The sequence below is a fragment of the Schistocerca gregaria genome, chromosome 1 (assembly GCF_023897955.1).
Source record: "Schistocerca gregaria isolate iqSchGreg1 chromosome 1, iqSchGreg1.2, whole genome shotgun sequence".
NCBI lineage: Eukaryota > Metazoa > Arthropoda > Insecta > Orthoptera > Acrididae > Schistocerca > Schistocerca gregaria.
This window is the reverse complement of record NC_064920.1, coordinates 570,133,655-570,151,059: the sequence shown is the minus strand read 5'-3', so window position 1 is coordinate 570,151,059 and position 17,405 is coordinate 570,133,655. Positions and strand designations below refer to the sequence as shown.

The 17,405-nt window shown below is 42.3% G+C and overlaps 1 protein-coding gene across 1 annotated transcript in view; it reads right to left on the bottom strand.

The window, feature by feature from the left end:
• The window catches only part of LOC126360777 (odorant receptor coreceptor-like), a 113,147-nt gene that overhangs the window by 57,937 nt on the left and 37,805 nt on the right, over positions 1-17,405 (bottom strand). The window contains exons 3-4 of the mRNA XM_050007741.1: positions 13,754-13,853; positions 10,352-10,456 (exon numbers count right to left, since the gene is read on the bottom strand). Of these exons, the coding sequence (XP_049863698.1) occupies positions 10,352-10,456; positions 13,754-13,853 (205 nt within the window). The remainder of the gene's footprint in view (positions 1-10,351; positions 10,457-13,753; positions 13,854-17,405) is intronic.

The window sequence follows — 17,405 nt, the reverse complement described above, 5'->3', positions numbered from 1 at the left end:
CGACATTGTCTCTGATGAAACAGAGACCTGTATATACAATAAGTTTCCTTTAATTTACTTCTGTGGTCACAAATTTTTGTTAAGATTGCCGGTTTTGGTCTACAATGACCACCATCAGATTTGTTTTATAAAAACAAAGTGCTATTGTACAGCAGCCATAGTGGCATCGTCCTAACATTTTCATTCAACATTTTACGATGCCACTATGGCTGCTGTAAATTAGGACTTTGTTATTATAAAATAGATCTGATGATGGTCATTATAGACCGAAGCCTGTAAACTGTTAACAAAAATTTGTGACCATTGACGTAAATTAAAAGAAACTATTGATTTGTATCCTCATAATGCTGCTTTTAGCACAACGTTTATGCGACTGGCGCGAAATTAGAATAGACGCCCTGTTTCATACGTAGAAACACGACTTCCAACCTTCGTTAATGTCGCACAACCCATTCGTACCACTACGATTTTTTTGCCATCAGGGTGTACTACCAACATACAGTAGGGTAAAAACGCAACACGAAATGTGACTATAAACGAGTAACTACACCAGTATATCCCTATGTGACATTCAAACATGGCTTGCTCACAATTTAGATCAATATCAGGAGCTAAAACAACCCTGAGCTTTGATCTCCATGGGTAGGGGGGGAGGCTGGTGTGTTCAGAGGAGGAATAATATCAAAACAAATGTCGATATCTGCAATATCAAAAAGCTGTTGCAAGCAAGAGAATTAGAGGATCGTAAAGATGGAAAAGAATAATGTGAACCTGGTTGGAGTTGTCAGGATAAGGTGGGATGAACGTTGAGAAATGCTTTCAGATGAATAGGTAATGTACTACTCAGTATGACAAATGGCAAATTAAAGGAAGGAATAGAATAGGATAGATTACAACAACAGAAATGGCTCAGAGTGTGGAAAATGTAGACTATGCAGCTGAATGGATATGAGCGTACGGCTGAAAGAAGTACAAATATATATGTTGGTTATCCAGGTGTATATGCCAACTTCCTCGTAGAGGGAATGTGTAATATAATAGAGAAAATAATTGACAATAATCAAGGACACTGCAAGACGTTAGTAGGTGATTGAAATCCTATTTGGGAAATCGGAAGGAAGGAATCATAGAGACACAATTGTAACAACTGGATGGTTCAGAAATCACAGGGCGACTTACGCAAGAAAACGACCTAGGGATTTACACAGAAACTACACTGATTTTATGCTAGCGGAATTATTCACAGAAACGGAATCAAGAAGACGCACTATTATTTGGTGTAGATATTAATAACGGCCCCAATTTCCTTATGACACAAACAGAAATAAAATTTAAAGAAGCAGAAACAGGGGGATCCCAGCGAAAGCAAAAATCGGCGAAGAAAGAATTAAGGAACTGCTACCATTTCGGCTTATTCAGACAGTGCGAGACACAGAACAATCTGATAACGTGAACCAATCTGATAACGTGAAAGATTACTGGAATATGCGGAACGATGGAATCATAAAGAAAGGGCAGAAAATTATGGGAAACGTAAATAGAAAATGGCCAAAAAACTATGAGTTAAACAGAAAACGGTTTCCAAGATGGGTGAGAGAAGGAAATTCAAAAGGAAGAACAATGAAAATGCAAGGAAGATAAATCGCAGGCTGAATAATGAAGTGTGTTGAGAAAAAGAGCAGCCTAGGAAAATGGCTAATCGAGGAATACGACGCAATTGAAGAAGTGATTAGGAAGGTAACATATGATTTATTGTACAACTAATAAAAGACTACCAAGTAGGGCTAGTGTAAAAATTCTCAGTTAAGACTAAAATATGATTTGAAATGAAACTTTTGGCACATTAAAACTGTGCCAAACCGACACTCGAACTCGGAACCGTTGCATTCCGCAGGCAAGAGCTTTACTGACTGAGATACCCAATCACGAAGCACTATCCGTCCACATAGGCGTACTTCCTCCAGTACCGCATTTCCTACCTTCCAAACTTCACAGGAGCTCTCCTATTGGAAGAGAAGATATTGCGGGGACAGACTGAGTGATACTTCCAGAATGATAATTTTCACTCTGCAGGGGAGTGTGCGGTAATATGAAGCTTCCTGGGCAGATTAAAGAGTATGCCGGACCTAGACCCGAACTTCTTCGAGCAGAGCTAGTGTTTCAGGTGAATAAAAGGAATATTGGTCCAGCACACAGTTTTGATATGCCAGAAAATTTAATATTAGCGACCCTCCGCTGCAGCGTGAAAATCTCATTCTGCTGTACAATGACCGCGAGGGCGTACTTCAGAGACAGGAGCACTTCTTGAAACAGCAACATGGCAGATCACAAAACAGTCTGAAACGTAAACGCTCAAAATAATGAGGAATGACCATCAATGTTAATGGAAGAGGTAAAGAGTGCAAGAGGCGCACAGAAAAATGGGAAATCAGTAGGTACAGATACGAGACCAGGAGAAGTACTAAAATGTTTCAACCAAGAACAACTAAGAGAAGCACTGAGTTTTTTTAACAAACTGGGTAATAGTGATGACTGGGCAGAGGACCTTCTGACTACGGTAATGATTTCAGTGCCACAAAACAGAGACCCAAGAAAAACAGTGAGCACGGGACGATTGGCCTCTTTTCTGTTAAGAACCGTTAATGACGGCTCAAAATGGCTCTGAGCACTATGGAACTTAACTTCTGAGGTCATCAGTCCCCTAGAACTTAGAACTACTTAAACCTCACTAACCTAAAGGACATCACACACATCCATGTCTGAGGCAGGATTCGAACCTGCGACCGTAGCGGTCTCACGGATCCAGACTGAACCGCCTAGAACCGCTCAGCCACTCCGTCCGGCCTTAATGGACTCGGAAAGCTAATGGTGAAGAATTTGGCAGAGGAGAAATTTGCTTTGAGGCGGAATACAGCCAGAAGAGGTACAATAGAAAAACTGTGAAGTTTGGAAGAGAGATTTATTGAAAAGGAAGAGATGTATTACACACCTGGAAAAGGCACCTGATAGTGTAGCTTGGGATAACGTTGCAATTTCAAAGAGGGAAAAGAGTGTGGACTGGAAAACCAGACTACTTACAAAATCACTATATTTACATCAAAAAGCATAAGTGAAAGTGAGAGGAGAAGGTACAAACTGGACGGACCTAGGAGAAAGAGTAAGAAAAGGCAGTTGTCTCCCACTCGGTTCAATGTTTTCTTAGAAATCATGATTGACTACTGCCCACTGGTGACAAGGGGGTAAAATTTAAAGGATGAACAATTCAATGTTTGAGCTTCTCAGACGTCATGGTGATTTTTAGAATACATGGAAAAGATATGAAATACATTAGCAACAACCCGCTGTACGAAAATTACTTCATTCCTCTGACGGTTTACGTTCATGAAACCATCATCACTGAAGGACTATAACAGCACAATATACACAACGTAGAATAAACGGACAAATACAGAAGGAAGTTTTAAAACTTGAGGTTGGAATGTTATTTGAAGAGCTGGACACTGATGATTTATACATACATATGGGTACAATGGCAGTTCACTATAACATATCCTCTGTCTTGGCTCACATAGCATTTACTAATCGTAATATCAACTTATGTCAGAAGATCACGAGAAACTCTACACGCAGTTATCGTACTCGTCAGGCGAAGTGCCAAAGATAGTATAAACAGAACTCACAAAAAAATCATGGAAGAATCAAGAAGTGTGGTAAAGAATGACCACAGACCGCATATTCTGCTACTTCATGTCACCAAATGTGCCGTATAAATGTTATTAATCAATAGATGTAGTTAAAGAAGATAAGCACAAAAAACGAATACACAGTGTCAGTCGCAAGCAAAAATTTGATGTGTTAATGTGACTTTTTGTCCTTCAAAAACATGTAAATAGACAAACCACAGGTTTTCTATTTACAATCATCACAACCTAAGTCAACCTATTTTTAGACTACCAACAGAAAACAATAATTAATAGTATGTAATATCACATGTTCCTATGTCAATAAAACGGCAATTAAAGTGAACGGTAAAAATCTGGAAATAAGTGGCCTTTAGGGTGTTACTGTGCGCAGACATTGGCGAAGGGGACAGATCGGCAACATGGCACAACACGCAAGTGTTGTAGGTGGTCTAGCCGCTCACGAGGAGGCGAAGCATACGGCGTCTGCGTGACACTGCGAGCAATGACAGCGCCCACATCTATCGCACATCGATTACGCTAGCCGGTATTATATATCGTGGCTAGTTGTCATAGGGAAGGAACGCGAGGAGGGGCTCCACTACTGTACATGCATGTTTTATAATTTTGTTTTTGTGTCCCAGACTTACTTTTAAGAAACGAGCACATAGATGCAGAATACAAAATATAACTACACAGGTATGTGGCAGTTAATACAAACGAATACGATACAGCTGTACAAATAGAAATTAACATAGAAACGCATGAACAGATGCTGCAGTGGCGGTTTATAAGCACTGTTGGAAATGACGGCCACAATGTATGTGGCAAAGTTGAACTCTTCGCAGGAAGGATTGCTGAACACGATCCAACATGTATGTATCTCTCTGCATAATATCACAGGCATGTTGTATTCCGCGTCGAAGGGTGCTGATATCAACTACCTCTCCTTCATAAAACACAGATTTCAGATGGCCCCACGAAAAGAAATCCAGTCGATTCAGGTCTGGGGATCTTGCTGGCCATGCTGTAGGGCCTCCATGACTGTGCCGCTGAAGTGAGCGGAGACACCATCATGCATGTACCACAGGTTCATACAAGAAGCCAAACTAACGTCTTCCAACAATTTCGGTAATGTATCATCCAGGAAACGCAGATACCGCTCTCCTGCAAGCCTTTGTGGTAGCACATGTGGCCCTATGAGATGGTGATCAATAATACCACACCAGATATTGACACTGCATCGTTGTTGGTACCCTCGTATCACTGTGCTGTGGGAGTTTTGTCCAGCCCACTCGTGCCAATTATGCGAATTCACTATAATCTCCTTCGTGAAATAGGCTTCGTCGGTGAACAGTATTGTTCGCGAAAAATGCTGGTCGTGGGTGTGACGCCGTAGCATAAAGTTTTAGAAGTCCAGCCTCCTCTGGTAGACTTTCGGCAATAATGCCTGTACCTCCTGCATGCGAAAAGGATGGTAATGGTTTCTATGGAGTACTCGCATAACAGTATATTGTGACGTTCCGACCGCAGTGGCGGGAGACCTGGTGCTTATTGTTCGGTCCTCCGCAACAGTTTGTAACACTTTTCTCTTCGTCATCCGCGCCTTAGGTGGACGTTCGACCACGACCACTAAATCCTCTAGTTGCTATACATGCACCGTACTCCCTCAAGCGCCTGTCCACAGAGTAAAGCGTTTTTCCAGATGGAAGGCGCCGGCTAGGAAACCTCTAGTGATACAGTGGATTTGCAACGTCAGATCTTCCATCTGCAAAAGCGTAGGTGAGGTGGATGTCAGCGTATTCCTCGTTTGTGAAACTTGCCATGGTACTGTAGTAACACTGCAATTCGGACGTTAGCAGCTATCGACACGGCGAGTATTGGACACAGTGAGCAGCGCAGAAGTGTAAACCCGTCATCCACGCCACTGTTTTACTTCCGCCATTGACCATTCTTTCCGCTTACAGGACACACAATCCCTAATATTGGACTGCACACTCCGTTACCGCCGGCAACGTTTGAGTAACAAGTTCTGATACAATTTCATATGCAGTCCTGGAAATTGAAATAAGAACACCATGAATTCATTGTCCCAGGAAGGGGAAACTTTATTGACACATTCCTGGGGTCAGATACATCACATGATCACACTGACAGAACCACAGGCACATAGACACAGGCAACAGAGCATGCACAATGTCGGCACTAGTACAGTGTATATCCACCTTTCGCAGCAATGCAGGCTGCTATTCTCCCATGGAGACGATCGTAGAGATGCTGGATGTAGTTCTGTGGAACGGCTTGCCATGCCATTTCCACCTGGCGCCTCAGTTGGACCAGCGTTCGTGCTGGACGTGCAGACAGCGTGAGACGACGCTTCATCCAGTCCCAAACATGCTCAATGGCGGACAGATCCGGAGATCTTGCTGGCCAGGGTAGTTGACTTACACCTTCTAGAGCACGTTGGGTGGCACTTGATACATGCGGACGTGCATTGTCCTGTTGAAACAGCAAGTTCCCTTGCCGTTCTAGGAATGGTAGAACGATGGGTTCGATGACGGTTTGGATGTACCGTGCACTATTCAGTGTCCCCTCGACGATCACCAGAGGTGTACGGCAGTGTAGGAGATCGCTCACCACACCATGATGCCGGGTGTTGGCCCTGTGTGCATCGGTCGTATGCAGTCCTGATTGTGGCGCTCACCTGCACGGCGCCAAACACGCATACGACCATCATTGGCACCAAGGCAGAAGCGACTTTCATCGCTGAAGACGACACGTCTCCATTCGTCCCTCCATTCACGCCTGTCGCGACACCACTGGAGGCGGGCTGCACGATGTTGGGGCTTGAGCGGAAGACGGCCTAACGGTGTGCGGGACCGTTGCCTAGCTTCATGGAGACGGTTGCGAATGGTCCTCGCCGATACTCCAGGAGCAACAGTGTCCCTAATTTTCTGGGAAGTGGCGGTGCGGTCCCCTACGGCACTGCGTAGGATCCTACGGTCTTGGCGTGCACCCGTGCGTCGCTGCGGTCCGGTCCCAGGTCAACGGGCACGTGCCCCTTCCGCCGACCACTGGCGACAACATCGATGTACTGTGGAGACCTCACGCCCCACGTGTTGAGCAATTCGGCGTTACGTCCACCCGGCCTCCCGCATGCCCACTATACGCCCTCGCTCAAAGTCCGTCAACTGCACATACGGTTCACGTCCACGCTGTCGCGGCATGCTACCAGTGTTAAAGACTGCGATGGAGCTCCGTATGCCACGGCAAACTGGCTGACACTGACGACGGCGGTGTACAAATGCTGCGCAGCTAGCGCCATTCGACGGCCAACACCGCGGTCCCTGGTGTGTCCGCTGTGCCGTGCGTGTGATCATTGCTTATACAGCCCTCTCGCAGTGTCCGGAGCAAGTATGGTGGGTCTGACACACCGGTGTCAATGTGTTCTTTTTTCCATTTCCAGGAGTGTACATTACGAAAGGATTTGTTCTTTCTCGTATCTTTCAAAAGCTGGGACATACATATCAGCTCATTAGTGTGTCATGTGTTGTGTCTATGGGTGATTGACATGTCGTGATCGTGAGGCTCGTCGGTATCTCGTTCAATGGGTAAGAGGTGTTTTTGTTTTACATACACAGTATACCGCGGACGACGAAATTAACAACGGCGCGTCATGTGTTACCCTTAGCAGCGTGGGCGCCCCGGTGGTCCCGGTCAAATACGGTGGACTGGAAGCCGATCGGTGACCTAGACCCCACACGATCTCGACGACGACTCACTGATGTGGTCAACATTGGCGGCGAGCGAGTCTGCCGTGATGTCTGCTAATCCTGGGTTGATGATTGACGGCGGCAGCAGAGAGGACCAGAGCTGGTGCTGTCCCCTCACGTCTGCTGTTGGATGGGCCGCCCTTACTGCAACATCTCATTAATAAAGATTAACATGTCGATCACCGAGCTGACCGCTACGCAGCGACCCAGTACACATCTAACTGCAAGTCTAACTGCGAGTGCGTTGTTGCTATAAGCTGGCGTATTTAAAGTAAGCACGAGCGACCTCCTGACGTCATGATCGTTTGTAATGAACGCATTCGTTCCACTTACACTGCTCATTTATCTGACATACTCGCCCCTTAGGTGTTCTTGTGACGGAGTTACGTGTTGTTATGGCAGACTTACGCGAAGTTATGAAATGCATTACAGCTGACGCTATACCTCTGTCTAACACTCTATGAAAGTCTCCGTCTAACACAAACCCGCGTGCTAAGCAATTCTCTCTCGCCTGTTGTGTGTAACCAGGCCACTGCCCCTGTGTGACGACACATTCCAATACATGTGCAATCCTCTTACCTCTTGGCTAACCTACTGCCTCTGGCTCTCGGCATAGGCAACCAAACTTTGACAATATTCCACGTTTCCAACTCTTTACTATTCCGCAACACTACAGCAGTATCAGGTTCTCGAGATATTTTTCCTCATTTATAACTCACCCTGTATATGTACAGGTATATAAATCATATAATGAAAATGAATTAGGGGATAGGGTGGATACTACTTAAGGTAAGAACAAGAGGTTTCGAATGAAAATCGGTGGATAGATAATAAAAGAAATGTCACCAGAAGGAAATGAAAGGGTAGAGACAATACTCGATGAAGAAGGATTGGAACGCGTGCAAAGCTTCAAATACTTAAGAAGCAGATAAAATGCGACTGGAAGAGTAACACAGAAATTAAATCAGCAAAATAGCAACAGCGAAAGAGGAAAAAGGAAAGCTTTCTGCAGCGATAAAGCCGAAATAAGAAGAAAGATTAATGAACTGTTTTGTATAGCGTGTTTTCCTCTATGGTGTCAAACGTGGGAAGTGAAGGAGAAAGACAGAACTAGGATGGACGCTTTTGAGATGTGAACATCACGCGCATGGAAAGGTCATCAACAGTCCAATGTAGGTGTTGACGGGCCAAGGCGATGTGTGAAGCTTTATGTAGTGCAGTCATCATGGATACACAAGTGGGCCAATCTAACGGCTGCGCCAGACACTTGTTGACTTATGTAGGCGTTGCAGACCTCAGAGCCGTATGCCGCCTGTTTACGTTTCTCTGTATTTGAATGCGCATGCCTGTACCAGTCTCTTTGCAGCTTCAGTGTATTTAAACTCAATATCTGCCATTTCGGAAAATACAGTGGAGATTCTGAAGTACTTAAAATATTAAGAAAACGGATGGACATGTACGGTTATGGAGATAACCTTCTGAATTCCCAGTCTTATATATAAATGACAATTTTTGTGAGTGTGTACATGTGTAGGTACGTTTGTTCTTCATACTGAAACGGATGCATGGATTTGGATTAAATGTGGAATGGAGACAGCTTATACACCGAGTTAACACAAAGGCTACATTTAGTCACGAAACAATGTTTCTGTGGGATGGTCAACGTGACAGTGTAACATCCGGTTTTATTTATGAAATAACTGTGTCAGGTACCGTGCAGTGTGTAGGAACTCAAGACGTTACTCCTTGCATAAGGAAAGCGAGCATTATCGTTGCATTATCTCTGGTTTATATTGTCTCTGTTGTCGAATGTACTGTTACCGATTCCAATTTTGTTATTGTTCTGACAAAGACGAAGGGAATTTATAATTTCCAACTTTACGTATTAAAACTCGATAGTAAGAGCAAAACTTGTATTCAAGGAAACAATGAACGTGTATCCATCTGTGACAAATAATTAGGTGACACCCGAACGTAAATACTGCGCTTTCCAGTCATTCTAATTATTATAGAAAGTTTCAGCTACACTACATCGACTTGGAGTTGGAGAGAATCTGGGGAGACTGGTGAACGAACTTGCAAATAAACAAGGCGACTTTCAATAGACTCAAGAGAGCGCAACACGACAAAACACACACAAGGTGCGTTTAGTTTTAATGAACAATTCAATACATCATTTGAAAACCAAGAATACATGCTAATCTTGTCCATAAAACCTTAAAATGGAATAAAAAATAACAATGTTACTACTGTTCCCACGGAGTAGTCAACGTGTGTAGAAGGACGTCCTTATGACTGTTGTTCCATTGTGGTAGACAGTGTGTGGAAAAGGTCGTCCTTGGAACTTAACTATCAAACAAATGCATTACATTTAGCGTAGAGATTAGTGTTTAACGGTTTCTGCAAATGAATGAAGTGCATATATAAATCCCAGACAACAGAAATATTCCTGTATAATAACACTATCACTAAACTCTGTAACAGTTTAATGTATGTGCATTATAATACTTTCCACCAGGCAGTTGCTAGTCGGCTACAGCGTACACATTGTGTAAACAGAAGTCCACGAGACCAGTGGATATACATGGAACCCATCCCAATACACCGAGAGTTGGGTAACACCATTCAGTATGCATAGAGGCCTAAGGACGACACAAATGAAGTGTCATGGAATTAATGTTTTATAAAAATTATGGCTTTAGCCCTTTCTTATTTTTACAAGTAAACATACTTGTTTGCACATCACAGTATATTATATTCTCTGAAATGAGATTATTGGAGCAGGTGTAGTGTTAAAGATATAGACTTAGTGCAACACAATACTCCGATTTAAGCTACGAATGAAATCATTGATTTAGTATTAATATAGAGGATGGCACTCCTGTTTCCCATACTCACTTGTTGAACGATGATGTGACCAAAACAGCAGTAAATTGCAGTTTCAGATATGAAGAAGAGGCTTGCCACTACAGACTTGAGGGCTGACGCAGGATTCATGCCGTTCTGAAACAATAGTGCATACTGTTAGTAAGCCTAATGATACTGCAGGGTGGACGTTGAAATTCACTGCACTGATAGAATAGACTATGTGATAAATGATTCAGACAAAGGTGCATAGCTCCTGTCCCATTACTTTTTCCGGGGTGTGTTGTAACATTGGAAATGCGTTGTAACTAATAGTGTATGATATACTTCTTTGAATACAGTACTGTTTACTTATACTTTTCTAAAGAAATTAACAGTATTTTATTTATAGTGAGATCGGTAAAGATGGAATATATTTGCCTTGAGACCACAATATCTGGCGAAACCTCTTTAACCTGACTAAATATCGAACAATTTTACTAACTGAAATTTGTTGTTCGCCTTGAAATTCATTATGTAATACGCAGCAGTGTCTTACGATGATAAATTTTAATTTACCTTTAACGTTACTCTCTTTTCTCACCTTACGTAAGTCCTTTGCGCTGTGTCGTAAAATTAAAATACTAGGTGTGCATTCAGAGCACGATTACAGCAAGACTTATATGTGGAAAAGTTCTAAAGGATATAGCAAATCGAATTGGAATTTTAGTTTGTTCTCAAATATCGCTGTCACATAGCATTGTTTACAGCTTCAATTTTTAATTTTTGAGACAATTCTCTTCGGCTTCTAACTCGTTAGGTTTTCATATTGGCCTTTGCTACGCGTCGGTATCTCGACCACAGTATGTTAGATACGTCGCGCAGTTTGTTCCGCAGAGAACGGATTGAATTAGTTGTAGATATGGAACGCTTTATAAATACTCGCTAGTAAAAGAGTCAACAGGAAACATACACCCCAATGACAGACAAAATATCATACCGCATGAGCATTTATTCCAAGGCGTGTCTAAAAAATAAAAATGCGCTACATAAGGTCGGTGTGTAAGTGCTACTAGTGTTTCATTTTTATTCTGACCTTATCATCGTGTTAGTTGCGGAGTGAAATGGCGAGTTTTATGGCGTTGACACATTGCCGATAGATTCGTGCTAAAGGTAAATGTTTTCAAAACCGTATTTACAGTGCTGTTGTCTGTCAGAAATGTTAACTGTCCCCGGCCGGAACTTCCTAGTTGAGCGCAAACGAGTAAAGCGTCAACAAGAGGTAGGAAAAGCTTCAACTGCTTTTATTTGTTATATGATGTTCCGTGTGTTTACTGAGCTTGCGATGGTCTCTTATATTTTTTAAAAATCGTTTATTTTGATCAAACCGTCGTTAGCAAAACACTAGGAGAGAGAGCACAACATCCTAGATATCTAAAGAAAGCAGGCTGTGCAGGAACAATGCTTTTCTGGAAGTAGAGAACTGTATATCGTTGACTTTCAAATGAAGAGCTTCCCAACAGAGTGTACTCTTCAAATGGATGAAATTCTACATCACTTATGATCCCAATAACGTAAACGTGAACCACTGTTTGTGATCGTATGTAGAGAAGTATAATTTTTTTCTTATATAGAAATAATCAGCAACCAGTTGCATATAAGGAATTTCCTTTCTTAGCCGGTTTCAGGCACTTGTTACTGCCCTTCTTCAGAAGTTTGTATCTGTGGAACTATTTTCGAGAGTCAACGATAAGATGCATACGTCAAAATTCCGTAGGCATGTATGCATGTTGCTGCTGACACTCGCAAGTGATGCGAGAGGTATAATCTTCTGAAGAAGGGCACTAAGTGGCCGAAACCGGTTAAGAAATTAAATTTCTGTTTTGCAACTGGTTGTTGATTATTTTGATGTATAAAACTAGAGTTTGTCAAATAGTGCAGTGTACGAAAAATATTAAAAGTTTCTCCGAAAAAAGTTATTGATCGCATTGGCTTGTAAAGCAAGAGCAGTACTTTTTTAAAAATCTTTAATAAGTTTCTCACACTACTAAAACTATTTTTATGACCACATGTGGCAGTATCACATACACTGAAGTGTATGTTCATGTCTCTTGCAACAAAGTTCTATCCAGTCGAGAAATGGTTGTCTCTTGTCCAGCTAGCGCAGTATTCTCAAAGCCCCACTTGACAAGTATCATTTTCCAGTTATTCTATACTCAGAAGATGCTCTTCAGATCATAATTGTCCAGAACTCCCAAAGCAACTGACTTTCTCTTGCGTTTACTTTCTCTCATTACACTGATCTAGAAAGATATTCGGGATGACCCCAGTGAATATTAAAACAGAAGGATAGTAATACTGACTGAGAAAACATCTGACCACGAGTTCAGAATTAAGGCGTTGTCTGGTACCACACGAAAGCAAAGAACTGGGTTCAGTTTCTGGACTAGCGCCTGAATAACATAAATCTACGCTATTTTAGTACTTGATAATGGTCACGAGAAAATAAAAAAGACTGACTTGCTTCATGCATTAGAAATTTCGATAAATGTTTAACGAAAGTTACCTCAGAGGGAACAGCTGTGAAGACGTCGTAGATTAACCAGATTCAAGTACCTTAAGTTGTATAACTTGTACCAAACTCTCGCAGTTTCCTCCGAATAATAATATTATCTTTTATTATTGCTTTGGTTTTGATGTTCGTGGGGGTAGAGTGCGGGACACCGCCCTGGAGATCTCGGGTTCGATCACGGAGAGGGGTAGGAATTTTTTTCTTTCGAGACTGTCCAAGACAGCCCCAGTTCCTCTCAGTGTGTTATCAAGGGCAGGCTGGGTAGTCTCCATCATAGTGCGACGGAGAACGAATGACTGCACAATTCGTCAGACTAGAGGTCCTGTTAACGGATTGAGTGACTCACATTTTACCTTTCTTTTCAAATACGAGTACTACTACTTTCACCACGGTCTTGTATTTATCGACCGGTCGAAGCTAATCTGTCGCTTCGGATCCAAGGTAGCTGCGGATGGATCTCGTAGGATTGGTGTGACGTTCCTTCACAGTGATGATGTTTCAACATTCCAAGTGTTTCCGTGCTATGTCCACTTGTGAACAGTACTGTTAATAGCATCTTGACGATCATCAAGCTCATTGTTCACAACATTCTCATAAATGTTTACCTACAACACTTCTGTTATCTAGATCAAAATTTCCTACCTATATTGAGCTGAAGTTCAATCCATTATCAGAGCATTATCTTTGACCCCTGTAAGCTCTAGAAACCTCTTCCTGTATCAGAAATACCTGTCCCTCGTGAGTTGGATGTCGAGAATTATGCTCGTATTATCACCAGTGATATGTTCTCGTGTGAATCACACCGTTGTAAACATAAGAAAATTTAACTTAATTCTGTTTGACATGGCTTTAGTAACAACATACGCTTGTCATATTACACGTACCACAAAAATGATTAATATGTTCGCACATATGGTAGACATGTTCATGAATAAGAGAATAAAAACTGGGTAATCCATTGCCGTTTGCAGCAGTGTGACAGACCTGAAACAGAAACAAAATACACATATAATTATGTGTATATATATGCAGTTATGAAAAAAATTGGAGACAATAGTTCTTGCAGCTAAGTTAACATTTCGAAAAAAGAAGTTGCTGATGTAAAACCATTGTAGAGAAGTAAAATATGTTTCTCATGGGCTACATTTGACAGGTGACAGAGAGCTACAAATACATTGGTTTGAGACAAGACACTAATGTTTATAGAATTTACAGCAATCACAACGACGAGTATGGGAATGAGGAAAAAGAGAAAAGAACAGAAATAACGGTGCAGCATCTTTCACGACAAACGTGAGTAGTCTGTAGTCTACTAAACTCAAGATCGTATTCCGCTGGTTGGATAGGTGATGCGGACACAGGAGAGTCTGCTATTAAATGTTGCCAATGCCTTTCTAGCATTAATGGTCGAAGCTAGCTTTCCACAATACCCGAGGCCGTCATTGTCAGGAAAGTAACTGACTGTTGAAGATGTAACGACTATGCATAGACTCACTAACGGTCACAGCGACCAGGGATTGTATTCTGAACGATGAGCGTCACGCCACTCGCAGCGTCATCATTTCCATCATTTGTAATCCGAGACTTACTCCCGTGCAGTCTCTCGATGCAAAGTGAACACCCCAACGCACTGCTTAGTGTTATTGTCTTATCTCTATTAAAGGCATTCACGCATTCTAAATTCCATAGTGTTTCCAATGGTCAAGTCGCAATATTTGTAAGTTAACAGAACTAATGGGTTGCGAAAGACTATGTGATTTTACAGTATGGTGTAATCACCAGTTATGTGCTGTTATGTGACTAGTGTTAAATCTAGTACCTTGCTCGACTTGTATTGAGTGACTCATTGTATTGGAAGTTCTCATCCATCGCTGAAAAGACTTGAAATTGCATACGTTTCGATTTTCGGTCACTAAATTAAATCGATTACCATCTAGAGTCACGCCAATCACTCACATACTGATGAGTAACCCAGAACAATCTCATAAGCAAGAAAGACTACCTCAGAGGTCAAAACTACCCCTATGCTTTTCCACTTTCAAATTTTTGACATGCCCGAAGCCAACAAAAACTAATTTGGACATTCTGACGATCTGTCACTTGTGGCTTAGCACGAGGATATTAAAAGTACCGATAACAGTAACTAATTTCCTCAGTGAACTGCATAAATACACTATTGCGCAACACTTAAGGACGGAAGTAACTTTTTCATGGTGTCGCACTCTCAAGTAAGATAGTACGATGAAACTTGGACCATAATCAACTACGTTAACAGTATAATACGGAGGGTAACTAAATGAGACGAACGGAAATGACATTTTCATTCAAAGACATTACTGGAGTCACCGCCATTCATTATCGTCCTCTGGACATTAAAAATGACGGGACATGGTAACTGACAGAGTGCGTGATCACCACGGATAGCAGTGATTGATCTGCAACGTCCTCCCACGCAGGCCACGAAGTTGGTAAGTAGCTCCTGTGGTAGGGCATTGCATGCATCCACCAAGGCGGTTGACGAGTGCTGGATGGTCGTCTGTGCATGTGGACTCACGCACATGCACCATCTACCGTCCAGCAGTTGTCCCCGACGTATAGCGCAAGTGCCCAGTGAGATTTAAGACAGAGGAACGGCCAGTCCTGTCCATTCTCCGAATATTCTCTAGTGCCAAGAGCCCCTCCACGTGTTGTGTTCGATACAGTCACGCCAATCACTCAGACAAAATCTTTCGGGTCAAGAGTCAGGACTGAACGCACTTCTGAACGATGCGCTTTGGAAAGGAGTACAGTAACACAATAAAGTAGACTTTTGAGGTCAGTATGTCCAGGCAACATAACGAATCCCCACACCACAACACCTGGACCACCAAAATGATCATGTTCTCAGTATTCCTCTGTGCATTACGTGCTACTTGCTCTCGGCATATGGGGGTGTGTGCAGCACTGAGATTTCTATCATTCATGTTGTTCACAGATGAGACTACCTTTATGGCGCCTTCCACAATGTTTGTCAGACAGGGCAGATGTGCACTTTTTGTGGATCACCCTGCGTCCCTCGCTGCAAGACAAGCTTTTGGTGGTACGAAGAATAATTTGACTATTACATGATGGTGGTTCACAGCTCACTGCCGTGTTCAGAGTGGAGCAAAAGTCGTCGGCACACGGACCGTGCATCCGAACGTTTAGGGTCCAGCGTGCCGAGTTGCTGATGTCAGAGCGTTGAATATCACGTTGGTGAGTCTATCCAAACGTGCAGAGCAATATTTAGTATGTCAGATATTCTGAACGCGCGCTTGAAAGTTGACCTATGAGACAGCAGAATGATACCTACGTCACATGAACGCCATATCCCTTCGGTGCAGAGCTATGAGGCGACATATTGGCTTTCAGTTGAACCTCGTATGTATATAAACCGTTTCTGAGCAACAGCACTCCGAGGAACTCTCGGAAACAGCCGTCAATTGTATGATTCGTTGCACTGAAATTACGAGAAACGTCATATTCGTGGTAAAATAATTATTGTAACTTGCCTATTACGAGAGTATGCCATTTGAGGACAACGGCATGTTGAGGATCCATTAAAAACGCATTGTTCTTGCAACAGTTTGTTATAATTATATTCAATTGGTAATTTAGCTACAAGTGAAGCTTTATGACATAGTAACCAGGTAGGTATACTAAACTTCCAGTGGGCGCATTATCGCTATGAGTAGCGTCATAGACTCGGTTATAATAACATTGTTGGTTTGTAGTTCTCGTCCCACTACTTCTAAATATTGTTTTTTCTAACCTTCATGTTTTTAATAAGTTCTGACACTTTTTTACTAGTTTAAATATATACGATAATATCCGATGTTACGTAAGCAGACGAGTGAGTTTACTCTGTTTGCTTAATCTACAGGACATCTTACACTACCTGCAGTAACATATTTCGCCCTTTTTTTCTTTTAAGTTTTCTAATTCAACTGTTGTAGAGATTCTGATATTTAATACTGACAGTGATCAAGTATGAGTGATCTTAGGGTTTTACTAAAAAGTGAGAGTTATGAAATAATTTTCATATAACGTGGAGAACTATTGTAAATTTGTATCGCACGTTTGCAATGGAACTTTTAAAAGCCGATGTGCTTATTGACTCGACGTGGTACTTTCCCTATTGCATTATAATACGGATATCGAAGTTTTAATTTATGAATACCACGGACAGAACTGCCTGATTAGCATATAGACAAGGGGGGAAAGTACGTTTTAATGGGACTAATATAGGTATTTTACGCCCGTCCATTTCGTAACCACTGTGATTCAAAAAATGGCTCTGAGCACTATGGGAATTAACTTCTGAGGTCATCAGTCCCCTAGAACTTAGAACTACTTAAACCTAAGTAACCTAAGGACATCACACACATCAATGCCCGAGGCAGGATTCGAACCTGCGACTGTAGCGGTCGCACGGCTCCAGACTGTAGCTCCTAGAACGGCTCGGTCACCTCGGCCGGCTAAACACTGTGGTTCATGAGCCAGATACAGCCGACAACG